Consider the following 14,922-nt stretch of genomic DNA (forward strand, 5'->3'; position numbering starts at 1 on the left):
CTATTTGTTTTGTGGCATTTTTAAACACAAATAAATATTACTTTATATTTCCTAAATATTTATTCAATATTTAATTTATTTCAATTTAATGCATTTTCAATATCGGTCAGTGTTCTGATTTTGGGAGATAGAAAGTGTGGGGGTCTTTTGGCGAGCCTGGATGATAATCATTTTAATGAGCTTGGCGACCTACAAGTCTGAATCGAAAAGTCTGTGAATATAATATTGCTTATGTGGCATAAAAAGCCCATTCACACATGCCAGTTATAGAGCTGCAATTGGAACCAAAACCAGATGCTAATGTAGATGATAACTGTATTGCTAGGCAAAAAAGAGAAATATTACATAATCCAAATTATATAAATTTAAATAATTTTGTATTCATATATTTACAATTCATGTAAAACACATAGCAGCGTTTTGTGTGCCTGATAGGAGCAGAGGATTAGAGACAATTTTTTCCTTGTGTTTAATCTCTAAGCCCCACAAACCATACAAAACTCCTCAGTCCTTTGCTTGCATGACCATTCCTCCTCTACATCTTCTCAGAGAAACCTCACGACATTGCAAATGAGCATCCAAGCAGAGCCATAGGGCTCATCTGTACTTTTTCATTTCTGGACAGTCTCTACAGCCTCAGCTGGCCTGCAGTCAGGCCCCTAGACATGATAAACATTCAGCTGCAAACATAAGCTTATGTACGGTCTCACAATCCAAGAAAAAGCGCAATAACTAAAGCTACAAAAATATGTGAAACTGCTGCTTAGAAACGGAATGCACAAAAAGGAGAGTAACATCTAAGGGCGTGTTATGCGAGCCAGCCTTTCCCCTTAGACTTTGTTTCCCCCTTTTTGCTTCCACCCGCATGGTGGCGGGCAGGGTCACGTGAGATCTGGGCCAGGAAGAGATGGGCGGCATGCGACATGAGCGGTGGTAATTGGAGAGAGCTGTCAGGATGGAGCAGCGCTGTGTCCGCGTGAGATCCTGCCATTTGGATGCGACCACACACACGTGCCAGGGCGCCTACCATCCCATGGGGTGGCGTGCATTAAAGCTAGTGATGAAGTTAATGTGTGCGGAATTGTTTCTGGCAACCAGCCCACAAAGGGGTGGACGGTTGACCTGTTAGAAGAGCTTTAATGTAAAGGAAAATATACATCTTAAAAAAATATTAGGTGCAGACTGATAGTCCGGTAAACTTGGATATGTGTGTTATGAACTTGTGTTACTTGTTTTTTTTAACACTTATGAATCATAAGATGATTATGATCTGTGTAATGTATAGGTTCATAAATAATAATAATAATAATAAAAAATCTATAAATAGTATGTATAATAATGTTATAGTGTACAGGTGTATATTGATGACTGTAAAAGGTACAGCTCACCCAAAAAAAAAGTTCTCATCATTTACTCATCGTCGAGTTGTTCCAAAACTGTATAGATGTTTTGTTCTGATGAACACAGAGAAAGATATTTGGAAAAATGCTTGTAAACAAACAGTTCCTGGCCACCATTAACAACCATAGTCGGAAAAATACAAGTGTATAGTGCCTCAGAAGTGTTTCCTTTCCTATAATCTTTAAAATATATTCTTTTGTGTTCAACAGAACAAAGACTACAAAAAAATAACAACGCATCCATACACGATGAAATGTTTATATACACTAAAAAAAGTTTTGAAACAGTTGAGTCTGCACCTATTCTCTTTTATTTCATTTATGACCTCATGATGCATTTACGAGCAACTTCCCCTCATTATTTAATGCAAAAATTTCATCTTTAAATTACGGTAGAGAAAAGGTTTATTTATGTGGCGCTATAAAGCACAGGAGTGTAAATACATACTGGCTGCACATCCTGCTATATTCAGTAGTAACCCTGGTGATAAACCATCTTGTTATGTCTACTAGGGAAAATATGCTTATCAAGCCGCATGGTAATGTAAGCAGTAAATAACTTGATCATTGCACAGCAACAGTGAAAATCTCACAACATGTAGCAGCTTCAGGCCACACTACATTACGAAGAAACACTGTACGTGTGTGATTTTGTTGTTTTCTACACCACAACTGTGAGAACTAGGTTAATGTGACCTAAATTGGTCAGACAACAGACTGGTCAGGGGGAGAACAAACATGTACACAAAGATACATATTAAAGCATTACACCGGTACTATAAAAGGAGATGTGCATGGTAATTTTACATAAATACATGAAATTTACATTTATTTTGAGTGCATGAATTACACTCCAAAAGACAACCAACACAGCTTCAATCTAATAACTACAGCCAATAATCTCAATGTAAGGCCGTAAATAATCCTTTTCAGCAGTCAGAGCTATTTGATCACCATTGTTCAAAACTCCACATGAGACAACCAGTGACCTTTCCTCTAGCGTCTACCCCAGCCTCCCACGGAGAACAGACAACAGTCACTGCATCACACCTTACACATCTCCCTATATCCAGACCTTTTCTTGATCTTTTCATTAGGTTCCATTCACTCACTTTCAAAAACCAGCTACATTCCCTTTCCAGTAAATGTTAAAAGGTTAGTTGTTTAACAGTCTTTTTATGACGTTTCCAAAACAATTTACAAAATTCACACTATAGATCAATTCAGAGAAAATAAATTGTTCCGTCTGTATAACAAAACGGCAACTTGGAAATGGATAATTTGGCAATCTCAACAGGTGAGATTCAGACAGAAAAAGGTCTTGTTATCTGAGTAGACTATAAGGATAAGTCACTAGAATGGCTCCGCTCCCACTGTATCATAAGGAAGAGTGCCTGTATTCAGCTATGCAGATGTCATTATAATGAGCTGCCTGTTCAGGCTGGACTTATTGTGACCGCGTGTGTCTTTCCGTTTCTCTCCAGCAAACACTGTCTTTGGCAATAGCATTGATCCGTTTCTCAGTCATTTTGCCTTAATGTAGTCTGCAAATGCTATTCAGTCTACTAAGGGCATATGACAATAGGGTAGAGTAAAAAGGTGCCCTTAGCTTTGAAAGAATTTGAGACTGTGTAAGCATCTGTATAAGGATCTGTGAAGGAGTGTCTGAGGTGGGTTGGGGGGGCTTGACTATTAAATGGAGGCTGACAGGGAGTAATTATTCTAATGCGCTGCTTTGCGGCGAGGCTGGGTTAAGGTGTCAGCTGCGAGTCATTAGGCCTGACAAGCGCTGGACAGCGACGAGACAGCTGTCTCCCTCCCAGGTGGGCTGACCCACACCACAGCTATCGTGCTAACCGGGCCACCGTCAGGGTGCCCGTTAAAACCAGAGTCTAGACCTGGTACTTTACACGCGGTCTCTTCGGAGAGAAAAAAGTCATGATGTTATTGTTACTTTTACAACTTTTGTTAAAAAATGTAAGTTATTATTATCACAATTTATTTGATCATAAACTTCATTATATTAACTAAACTTACAGACTTTTTAATGAAAAGTTTAGCTAAAATTAAAAAAGAGACCTAACAAAATAGTGACAGACAACAAAGTGGAAATGTTCATGGAAAATTGCTAGAATTTTCCATGTTTGTCTTGCATAAGTATATATATTTAATGCATGATTTTTCATCTGGTTATTGGTCATTTCCATAAAACACTTTTCCTATTCTACAGCCAAAGAAAAAATCTATTTTTGAAAGATGTATTTTAGAAACAGTTCAAAATTGAGTGTACGATAGAATAAGACCGATTTTTTTCTCAGTCCATCACTCCACATTGCTGTTGGGTGACATTCCTGAAGTTAGACAATGCCAAGTTAATATTTGTAACATTTTTATCTTCTTGTAGTAAACTTAATAAATTCCAATGTTTGATATTAAGAGCATTTATGTTGACTAAAATGTTGGATCTGCGTTAGATTGCTGCTTGATTTTAAATCTAAAGTCAGGGTGTTGAGAATACCCTGATAGTGACAGCTTTCTTGAGCTTTCTTGTTTTTCATGAAGTTGGGTCAAAATGATTTTCTAACAAACTAATAATTGTTAGGGGAAAACCTCTGTGTCAGGATAATGTGAGGAAGTTTTTACACAAATGCAGACTAAAGTGAACACAGACATGATCTCAACAAATTCTGCCCCATGATTTCACAGGGACCAAAACCACATGCAAGACCTTCTGCTTCTAATCAGTGTAACTGGTGGAGTCCAAACACACACATACACAAACGCACACAGTCTCCTCTCTGCCTGTATCCTGAATTACTGTGTTCAATAGAACATTATCACTAATATGAGACCATCAGATGTCATTGGTGATGTCATCCCTTAAACACATCCATCACTGTGAAAAAAATACCCTTCAAAAATCTGCTGATCAGAGTTTTATGCCATAGTGACATGACCTTAGATGTGTTTAATTCTTCATAATATTGGTTTTGCATTATATTATGGCAGGGAATTATGTGTAGCCATTAAATTATGTGGGGGGATGTAATGAGTAGCTTACTTGGCAACGTTGAATCTCTACTGTGTTTGTTTTGGACAAATACAGAGAACGGATGGGTAAAATACTCAAAAGTACTTGGGGTACTGGGAAGTCTAGAGGCTTCCACTATGAAAGGGTTTGGGCCATCTGATGGGTTAAAACTATTAAGACGGCAAAAGGAGTTCTGCATCTGTGCACACAAAAATCAGGATTCGGAACTACTTAAATGCATTTGTTTTGAGACCCGCAGATACATATCCAGATGATTGCGATCAAAACAAAAGAAGGTACACAAAGCCATTTCTCAAGGATTTGATCTCTATATGTCTAAATCTGGATCTCTCCGCTGATGACAAACCCTTTTTTTCTAATTGATATGATGATAAATGGTGTGATATATGGGACAGAATGACCTATAACTCATTAAGGTTGACAACACCATTATAGATACTATGTTAGATTATAAACTGTTCTAACGATCTATGATGATGATAAATGTCTTATGGATTGTGATTCACATTCCTTCAATGGAGACCGGAGAGCACAAGTTTCAACTCCGAAAAAGAAGCAGAACTTCACCTAGTTTAGTTTTTTTTCCTGAGAGAGGCTGGTTGACTGACAGTAAGGAACAAATGCATAAATGAATAAAGCAATTTCTTTCAACAGCTGCACGATAATTGTCACATCTGTGTCCTTTCTTCCAATCAATTATGAACCACAAGTTGTAATTTATTTATGGTCAATTCAGGCTCTGGTGATGAAATGTTAAAGACACTCCAAATACAAAGTGATATAGGGATGCCAAACTTGCCATCTTAAAAAATACATCTGCTCAAAATTACATGCTACATCAGATCTGCAAGAAAGTGACTTTGTGCCCACATTGAGGGAACACGAGTATAATCTATAATGCCACGTGATTCAAGTTCTAGAAGGAGATTCCGGGGTGCTGTTTTACAGCTTTAAGCTAAATGTTGTGTTTGGGTGGTTGCAAAAATCAAGCCACGCTGTAAAAGTCCTGCTTTCAAAACTGTTGATGTCAAGCTTTTATCCGCGCAATTAATAAATAAAGGATTAAAAATTATTTAATATTATTTGGACAATTGATTAAAAAAAGAGACATACCAGATTTGCATATTTAAACTAATTAGCATAATCACAATGTTGAAATCTTCTGCGTGGAATTCAGAGTGATGAAAATGGGCAGCTACAAATGGAAATTATACATTGTGTATTAATGGTTTCTTGTTTATTTCCTACAGTAAATACAGATTGTACCGTTTTTTTGCAGAATCTAAATTTAGTTATTTTCTGAATGTGTAAAAGTTTACAATGTGAAAATAAGCATTCAAATAAAAATGAGTTTATTGAAATATCTTAAAGAAAACTATATCTACGTAAATTGCCTTTCAAACAGTCGTGCGCCTGTGCTCATCACTTTAAATATTCAAATTGATCAGACGAGGGAAGGAGTGAATTACAATACATTACCGATTCCCTGTATGATTTCCATAGGTCTGTCACACTTAAGGAGAAAAATCAATGCGACAAAGCAGCCCAGGGAATGTCTGACACTAACAGTAATGCTGTTTAATTAAAGCCACGATTCCAGCTCTCATTGCAATGGGGCTTTGATTTTAATAGACGATGAAGAAATGGCCCGCACGTTGACGCGACCACGTTTGTATCCAGTCGGCCAAGGGAAAAAAACACACAGACACGTGCGCTCGCACTAACACGGCAGGACATCAACTCGGATTGAATCAGGGGGTTAAGGCGAACTACACAGAAGCTTGCGCCCGTGTTAAACAGTCTGCTAGAGGGGGCAGGTACCAGCCCACCCAGCTAATCAGCACAATGTGCTCAGATCCAGGCAGAAAAGAGATTTCTGAGCACATGCCTCTATCACATAGACACTTGACCTCAATATGGTAAAAAATTAGAATGCAAATGTAGAAGATGGAGAAAATATGATTGTTAATGGATTGCATTTTGTTAAAACAAGCGCTCAATCTAAAGTAGAAAGTGCCATTTCACTGTAAGTCAAGTAATGCCATGCTGGAGCGCTTATAAGAGGGATTGAAGGCATAAAGAGATCAAATATAAAAGCAAAAAGAAAACAAAGGCCCTGGTAAAAAATCTACTGATAAGCATTTTTATACAGTGCGTAAATGGGGAAATCACAAATCTGAGCTGCTAAGGATTATTAAATGATGCAAATCGCAATTTAATAGCGGTTAATGTTCTGGAGACAATAGCTGGAACCACCTCAAATACGTAAAATGCTATCCATCAACATTTGTGGATATGTTAGTCCCTCTCCAAACCCATCTCATGTGTACACCGGTCCAACCCAAGAGCTCCGTCATGCACTCTGGCACTACCCCCCCTCCACCCCGCCACCACTTTCTAGTTCCCAGTACCACCCTCCAAACCAGCTCACTGGGGTCCCCAACCTAATCCTGTTACCAGGAGGTCTGGCTGTTTGAAGAGGCTCACAGATTAACACGGCAGACATCGCCGAATTTACAACCAGCCACATGGACATCTGCCCTACTTTCTGCAATTCACATCCCCAAAAACAGACAGACCTGGTTCAAAGAGCAAGGGGTCATTTCGTGAAATCATCAAGCCAGTCATTGTTAAAGCTGTCATTTCTCCTCTGTGGCCGGTGGGGTTTAACTAAACTGTCACCCTTCTACTTAATGCTTGTTAAGGGTAACAGGCCAGTGTTCTGATAGCACTAATGAGGACCAGAAAAAAAGTCACAAGCACCGTTTCACCATGCACACCGATTGTCACAACAAAACCAATCGCAAACCAAAACACATCAGAAAATTATAGAGATGTAAAGACTTTCAGCAGATGTTGAAAGACTCATAGTTCTATAAATATGTTAATGTTTAGTTGGGCGGTCAACCCTCTGCTTCCATAAACAAGTGCTTTACTTTGCTTTATTATTTGTGACGCTCTGATTTAATTCCAATTACCCCATTAATTAGAAATCTCGTGGCCTCTGATCTAGGGTATGTTTCAACTTAATAACATTTGCCAGTGTTTTTTGTACCAGTGCTTGCTCGTGTCTGTTTATAGAACATAAAAAAGCTTTTTTTTCTAGAGACGAAAATATGAGCTGAATCACAAAACATTCTGTGATATCGCAATCAGAGACGACATTAACTGATAATCATGAAAACTATTAGGAACTATTTTCCTAATTTGTCACATTTCTTGAGATGTGAATGCACAATTAAATTTTCTGTTTCATCAGCACATTGATTGTACAAAATCTGCATAACAAAGGGATTCATGGCAGGATTTTTTTGGTTACATTTACGTAGATATAATAAGTTTTGTAATATTAAAAATACATTTCATATTTTAAACAAATAGTAATGCCTATCTTTTAAATCTAGTAATTAAAAATTACCCTCATGTTGTTTAAAACCCAAAAGAATACAAAAGAAGATGGATTTGTATATAAAATGGAAGTCAATGGGGCCAATGTTGTTAGGCTGCCAGTATTCTTCAAAACATCCTATTTTGTGTCCCATAAAAGAAAGAGAGAAAAACAAAAAGAATAATGAAGGAATTTTCATTTTTGTCTGAACTATCTTTTTTAATCTCATTTGATTTTTTCTAAACACAATATAAAACAAGAATGTTATTGCTATGTGTCAAACATGTAAAATATGTACAAATGATATAACATAATCCTTACCAATTGACATTTCTATTTTAAGACAGTACATACAGTCAAAACCCCCGGTGCTATTTACAAAAGTAAATTAAAACGAAATACAATATCACTCATTTAAACTGTGCTGCTTTTTCCTGCTGCCAAGTAAACCGCAATTCCGATGGCTTTTGTATGGCTAAACTGTTCAGCGCATCTCAGTGTGCCTCATTAGGCAGTTGTCCCTCGCTTAAGCAGCCAGACTCACTTCATACTGGCCTTTCTAGTTCATTAGGACACTACTCGCTCTCTCTTGGCTCCCCGGCAAAAACACAAACAGTTTGGGGTCTGCCACTCGCCACCCTAATCCTGTCATGAGACTGGGCTCTTGAACACAACTGCGGCTAAGCCCGGCCATGTGTGCGTACGACCTGAGGGAGCCGGCCCGCCAGCCTAGTTCCTTAATCCCCCACACACACTCTCTCTCCTTTTTTTGTCTTTACTCGTTCCCTCTCATCTCCATCGTCCACCCCGTCGTTATTTCTCCATGCCAGCGATGCCTCCCTCTCCTGCGTTCTTCAAGAACCGTCCCCACCGAGCCGCCCGCTCGCGGTCTCTTAATTAAAATGCTCCCATTGCTCTGTTTATGTGACCGATGACTGTTAAATTAAGATCCTGTCATACTGGGCCACGACGGTACATTTTTATTTATTTTTCACGCTCCGCCGTGAGTGTAAGGCCTCGGGACCGCGAGCTGACATGTTTTCTTTGTCTGAGGTCGGAATTTACACCATTTAAAAATACACTAGCTCATTACAGCACTGCCCCAAGGAGGCAAGCAGTCTGCATGGGCTAATAAGGTACGTGTTATACGGAAGCTGATTTTAATAGGGTGTAATGTATGCATAGGCTACGCTAAAGTGACATTATACATCTTGAACAATGGGCCAGTATGCTTTCTGGGGGGTGCTATTTGTGCTGTACGATGTGTGCACGGCGTGCCCGTGTCACACATTGAGGTTTCCTCGCTTATGAAACATCTAATTGTTCGGCCTGACCAAATTAATGTGGCGAGAGGAAAATAAGGCATGAATTCCAGCAAAAAAGTACTTTTACGGTCAAACCAGGATTTCTATAATCACCACATTAGTTATCATCATTACCCCATTCCTCCCCCAGAAGACGTGTGGGAACAAACAGACTACGCAGATTGGGAAAACGAAACCAGTTCAACAGACTACGTCTTGACTTTGCCTTTCCGTGGCGTCTCGCTGGGGTTAATGTATGTTAATCTATCATTTAAAAAGGTGCTTATTAGTGTGTTTTGCCGACTGCCGCTTTGTAAAATAACACAGATTCCTGCTGAGACAGTTAGTTAGAGGCAGGGAAGAGAGGAATAGGGAGGGACGGGCAGGCATTCAAAAGAGCCCCCGCCAGTAATGGGCCAGCCCTTGACGCGCTGCCACCTTCTCTACCTTCCGTCCCCTGATGCTTTTTCCGGAAACTTGACGGCAGATGTTGCAGCGCTAAGCTGGCTCTGAAGTGCCTCTCCGGTTCCCCGGTCTCCCTAACAACACAGTCAAACCACATTAGATCTCTTTATTTGTGCCCCAGGCAAGTTCGGCAGTGCAGCTGTGTCCACCCTCCGCTCTACCTTTGGTGTTGGAGCCCCTCAGGCGGTAAATGGGAGAGCAGAAAGTATTCAGGCTGTCTTGAAAAAACTACATCTGCTGACAATCCAGCAGTCTGGCAGAGGGCGGGGTGGCGGGAGGGTGCGGAGGGAGGGACCGGGGGGTCTCAGAGCTGAACAGATGTCTGCGACAACCTGCTTCCTTACACCTGTACGAGTACTCGTAACCCCACAGATCCGGCGCTGAAAAATTCATGACCCCGGAGGGTTCCTGTCGGGCATCAAAGCCCCCCTCTCTCAAGCCGAGCGTACGCAGCCCACCTTGGCTATGACGAGGGACTCCTCAGGCTTTGATAGCTCATGCCTGCACCCAGTGCACTTGATCAAGGGCTTGAAAGTCTGCACAATCGAGCTGTGGTCTGACTGAAGTGTGGCAGGGACCCGCTCAGAGGCTTCCAGACCCTCCTCTCAGACGAATTCAGAGTTACAAAGGTTTTAACAGCTTCTTTGAAGAAAGTAAAACAGAACCAGTGGCTCAAGCGTGACTGGGATGTTGCGCTGGCACAGATGCGGCGAGGAGTTCCTCGAGATCAAACGAACTGAAACAATTGCTTTAAACTGTGTCTCACTTTGGAAACAAGTAAAGAATTGGCTCATTGTATAAAGTTTGTTTACTTTGGGCAACAACTACATTTGTCTAAAAGGGGATTATCAATTTGATCAATATGAAATATATTATAAAGAGAGATATGAATAAATATAAAAATAAAATAATACAAATAATAAATGTTTATAAATAAGGTGTAATGTACAAAGCGATTATACTTTCTATTGTGCTACGTACCTTATAATGAAATGAATGGACAAGAAATATCAATTTCAAACAAGCTCATTTGTAACAAAACTGTTTCCCATCGGTTTTAAAGTGATAGTTCACCCAAAAATCAAACAATCTGTCATTGTTTACTCGCCCTCTTATCATTTCAAACCTGTATGACTTTCTTTCTTCCGCAGAACACAAAAGAAGATATTTTGAAGAAAGATGGTAACTGAACAGCACTGGCCTCTATTTACTTATATTGTATGGAAACAAAACCAATGCAAGTGAATGGGGGCCAGTTAAATGTTTTCTTCGAAATAACTTCTCTTGTGTTCTGTGGAAGAATAAAAGTCTTACATGTTTAAAATGACAAGAGGGTGACTAAATGATGAAGGGTGAACTATCACTTTAAGAAACACATTTAAAGTTTAAATTGGTTTCATTTGTAAATATGATCTTGTACTGTGTGTTAATAACCAGGCATATTTATATTGAATTTATATGTAATATTAAACGACACTGGCCAAGATGACTCCGAGTACCAGGATGACCCTGTGTTAAAAGTTTTGAGGGGTTGTTATCCGGCAACAACAGACCTCAAATGGATATTTCAGTCAAGAAACAAAATTTTCTCACGTTTTACACATCCTAACTGAATATGACTTTCTTCTTGAAATATTCCATTAATATGCAGCTGTTAGCCAATCAGAATCAAGTTTCCCAGCATGCTGTGTAGTACTTTAAAATAATCCCCACTATGATTAAAAGGCACACTGAATTATTTTTACAATGTTATAAACATGTATTACCTGGCTTGTTGGAATGCTTGATTCTGATTGGCCAGTCCCAACATTTGCAGGTTCGTTATTCCCAAATAACGACCTCTCAAAACTAATAACACACGGTAACCTGGTAAAAATGTTTTGCCAAAATAAGTAAACATATATCTTTTAATAACATATATGACATCATATATACAAATTATTAAACCAAATTGCCTGTTTATGACGTTTGAACGTCACTTCTTACCTCAAAACCGATAATAACTGGCATTTCCTCGCGAAAGGTCTGCATTCGGTATAAATTAGCTAATAAAATATTTCTAATTCACATTTTATGTCCACTTTGTTTCTCATGTGGCAAGTAGCCGTGTAATAAGCAGGATAGCGTACAAGCAGTCGGCTGCTTTCGCGAAATAATTCCTGTGATAACAACCAGCTGCCGGTACACTATCCCTTACTTAAGGCTCTGTATTTGCACATTTAATAAAAATAGGGGTACTAGTGTGTATTTACACATCAGTGCGTACAGTTACACAACAGGAAGTCTTTGCAAACAAACTCTTGACAGTCATATCCTGTTCAAAATCTTTGCAACTACGGGTGTTGTCTAACTGTTTTGTCAGAGAGATGATACTCATGCATGCACACACAAAGACACACATTAAAGGAAATACTTCCTGGACTATAACAACATCCCGTGTGCACACTTGTCAGCCCTAGAATGCTGTTGCTTGCTGTTCTTTAATGTGATTAGTCATTTTTGCACACATTTTTGCATTGAGGTGATGCATCTGTGGCTTACCTTGTCCGCAGTAGTGGGCCTCATGAGGGAAACTCGGTCATATTGCCGCCGCAGCAGAGCCCACAGTGCCTGAAGGCGGCCCTGTGCAGAAATGAGAAATATTGAGGGCTCAGTTTGGTTTCCTCTTTCAGCTTTCTGTCAGTCGTATTATACCCGAGACACCAAGCCTTTATTTATAGAATGAAGATTGAATGATTGAAACTCAAGATAAAGAAAGAGAGGCAAATAAGAGATGTTATCTTGCTTCAACATTGGTCTCAATGGTAACGGGAAGTGACTCACCCTGATCGGAGTATACCATTTGGATTCATGTTGATTATATGTGGGTGGTGGTGATTTTGGCTTTTTGATCATGGACTCTTCTGCCTCTTCTGGTATCGACACCACTGCATTCTTAGCCATCTCTAGCCTTGCACCCTCCTCTGTGGACCCTTTCTCTCCCCAACGGACCTATGCGGAAGTTTAAACAGAAATCTTAACTTGTCTGGTTGTAAAATGTTGGAGTGACATGATCATAGTAAATGTGTTGACCTACATCTGTGGTTGTTCTGATTGGGTATTTGTGGTTACGGATGAGGATGTGAGTTCTGAGGAAGTGACTTAATACATTTCCTTAAAATGACCTTGAAGGGAATTGGTGAAATGAAATTGACAAATGGCCAGAAGTGTAAAAAAAGACCCGCATTCTTTAAGTGGAATTTACAGGAGGCCAGCAAATATTAATCCTTATAAAACTAATCAAGAAATTATTTTAATCAATCCCATGACATTTTAAGTGAAGGACTGCAGTCGTGATCTAAAATAACATATTCTTTACTTTATGAGTGCTCTGTCTCTATCTTCCTAATAATATTCCTCACACATCTTGTGATACCTTCCAGAATGAAAACATTAAAGAAGGCTTAATTAAACCTGCACTCCTCAAGCTGTAAGTTAAGACACAACAATCCATAACAGCTTTTCAACAATATCCCTGAACATCCCAAGCTGCAACAACTCTCAATTAATAAAACATTCCTTGCATCGCATCCCACATGTCAGCATGCGTTTTGAGCAAAAGTAAAAGCAAGCAAGTTGATCTAGGATATACCTTCTCCCCAGGTCCAAAGACATCTTCAGAAATGGAAATAGGCTGTCTGAATAAATTAAAGCTCTTGAGACATAAAAGAAAGATGTGCCTTTATTTAGTCTATACTGCCTTGCACGTTAATGGGAAAAGTTAGAGTTTTCAAGACTTCTAAAGCATCTTCAGCAATGCTTATGTCTTCAGGAGGCCAGAAAAAGGGGGCCAACAATCCCTTTTTGTGATGGATACATTAGCACATTTTTTCTTAACGCAGTCAGGTGACAGAATGGAAGTCAGCAAGATGAATTCTTCTAGTCAGAGAGGTTCACAATCTTTCACCGTCAACGTGACTAAAGACAGCGGGACATCACAAAAGCTGAACTGGCAGGACCTTGTCACGTCAAAACCATCAGTAAGGGGCTGTGCTACACTTAAGGAGATTCCTTTTGAACCTGTAGTAACCTTTCGATTAAGGTAAAAGGATACTTCAATTTACCAAAATGTGTATGGATATTCTGAAGCCAAAATCCTATTTTTCCGTTTGAAAAATTATAGAAAAAAGGAGACTGACAACTATTTAAAGCACATCTGCCAGAGCAGCATCAATTATTTCTATTTCACCATCCAAACTCGGATTTGCAAATGCAGATGATGATGATGATGATTTGAATTTATCAAAGAACTATAATACTAATACACAAATGCCCACCAAATGAACAATTTAACCAATGTTATGATTTAAATATTATTAATTAGAATCATGTTCTCCAGAATTGCTCAAATCGACCAGAAAGGATGCAGAACTTACAACACTTTTACAATGAGCAAGGTCAATAACATTCCCAAGAGAGCAAATGCACCATCACAGCTGTGATTGCATCCAAATATTCCAGTCATGAGTCGGCTGCGCATCACTATTTGTACGTATTTAAAATGTAATCCCTCTGTTTTTACCTCCATGCGTTTGATTCCACCAGCACCTCTTCCCCCATAATAAGATGCATCCACGGTCGGCCATTTCTTCTTGGGTTCTGGATCAGGGTCAGGCATCTGCATTAATAAATATCAGGAGGGAATTGATAATGTCAATTTTAGGTATTTTATGTACAGTATCTTTAAAAATGCAAAAGCCATCTCAACATACTAACATTAAATATGAAACATTTTTAAGGTCTCTCATAAAGAAAAAAACAGATCTTACAGGTGGTGGTGGTGGACGAGGTCTTTGAGGAGGTGGGTCTTTAATAACCTGAGAGGAAGAAAGTTCATTAGAAATGAGCTCATGGGAATTCATACATTGAAATAAGAAGCTGCCATTGGCACTAATGGAAATTACATTTAATATGTGACGGTTTTCCAGTTTTCTTGAGCAATCTAAAGATCTGATTCACAACTGAACAACTGGAACCTTGCACCAGCACAATTGATTACAGAGATCTGCTTGTAAACCAACGCTGTAGGCCCCTGGTGCAAAATAAAGAAAGCCCAAAAATCAACTTGTTGACAGGCGAGTCTTTTGGGGTGAGCATGGTGGTCCGTTTATCTCTTAATTAATTGGATAAGGTTCAATGCTCCCCAGCAATCCCCAACCATAAAGTCCTGAGGAATTAATTAGCTCCAATGAAATGCAGAAGGGAAACTTGGGCTTCTCTCCAGGCTGATCCCCAGTGCAAAGAAGAGGCAAGTTAACAGAATGAGAAGCCTTC

General features: G+C 39.2%; 1 protein-coding gene across 1 annotated transcript in view; it reads right to left on the reverse strand.

Annotated features, from left to right (window-relative positions):
• antxr2a (ANTXR cell adhesion molecule 2a) overlaps positions 1–14,922 on the reverse strand; it is a 42,451-nt gene that overhangs the window by 11,490 nt on the left and 16,039 nt on the right. The window contains exons 13-16 of the mRNA XM_056746855.1: positions 14,418–14,465; positions 14,171–14,266; positions 12,433–12,600; positions 12,151–12,231 (exon numbers count right to left, since the gene is read on the reverse strand). Of these exons, the coding sequence (XP_056602833.1) occupies positions 12,151–12,231; positions 12,433–12,600; positions 14,171–14,266; positions 14,418–14,465 (393 nt within the window). The remainder of the gene's footprint in view (positions 1–12,150; positions 12,232–12,432; positions 12,601–14,170; positions 14,267–14,417; positions 14,466–14,922) is intronic.

The sequence above is a fragment of the Triplophysa dalaica genome, chromosome 4, assembly GCF_015846415.1.
Source record: "Triplophysa dalaica isolate WHDGS20190420 chromosome 4, ASM1584641v1, whole genome shotgun sequence".
NCBI classification, from domain to species: domain Eukaryota; kingdom Metazoa; phylum Chordata; class Actinopteri; order Cypriniformes; family Nemacheilidae; genus Triplophysa; species Triplophysa dalaica.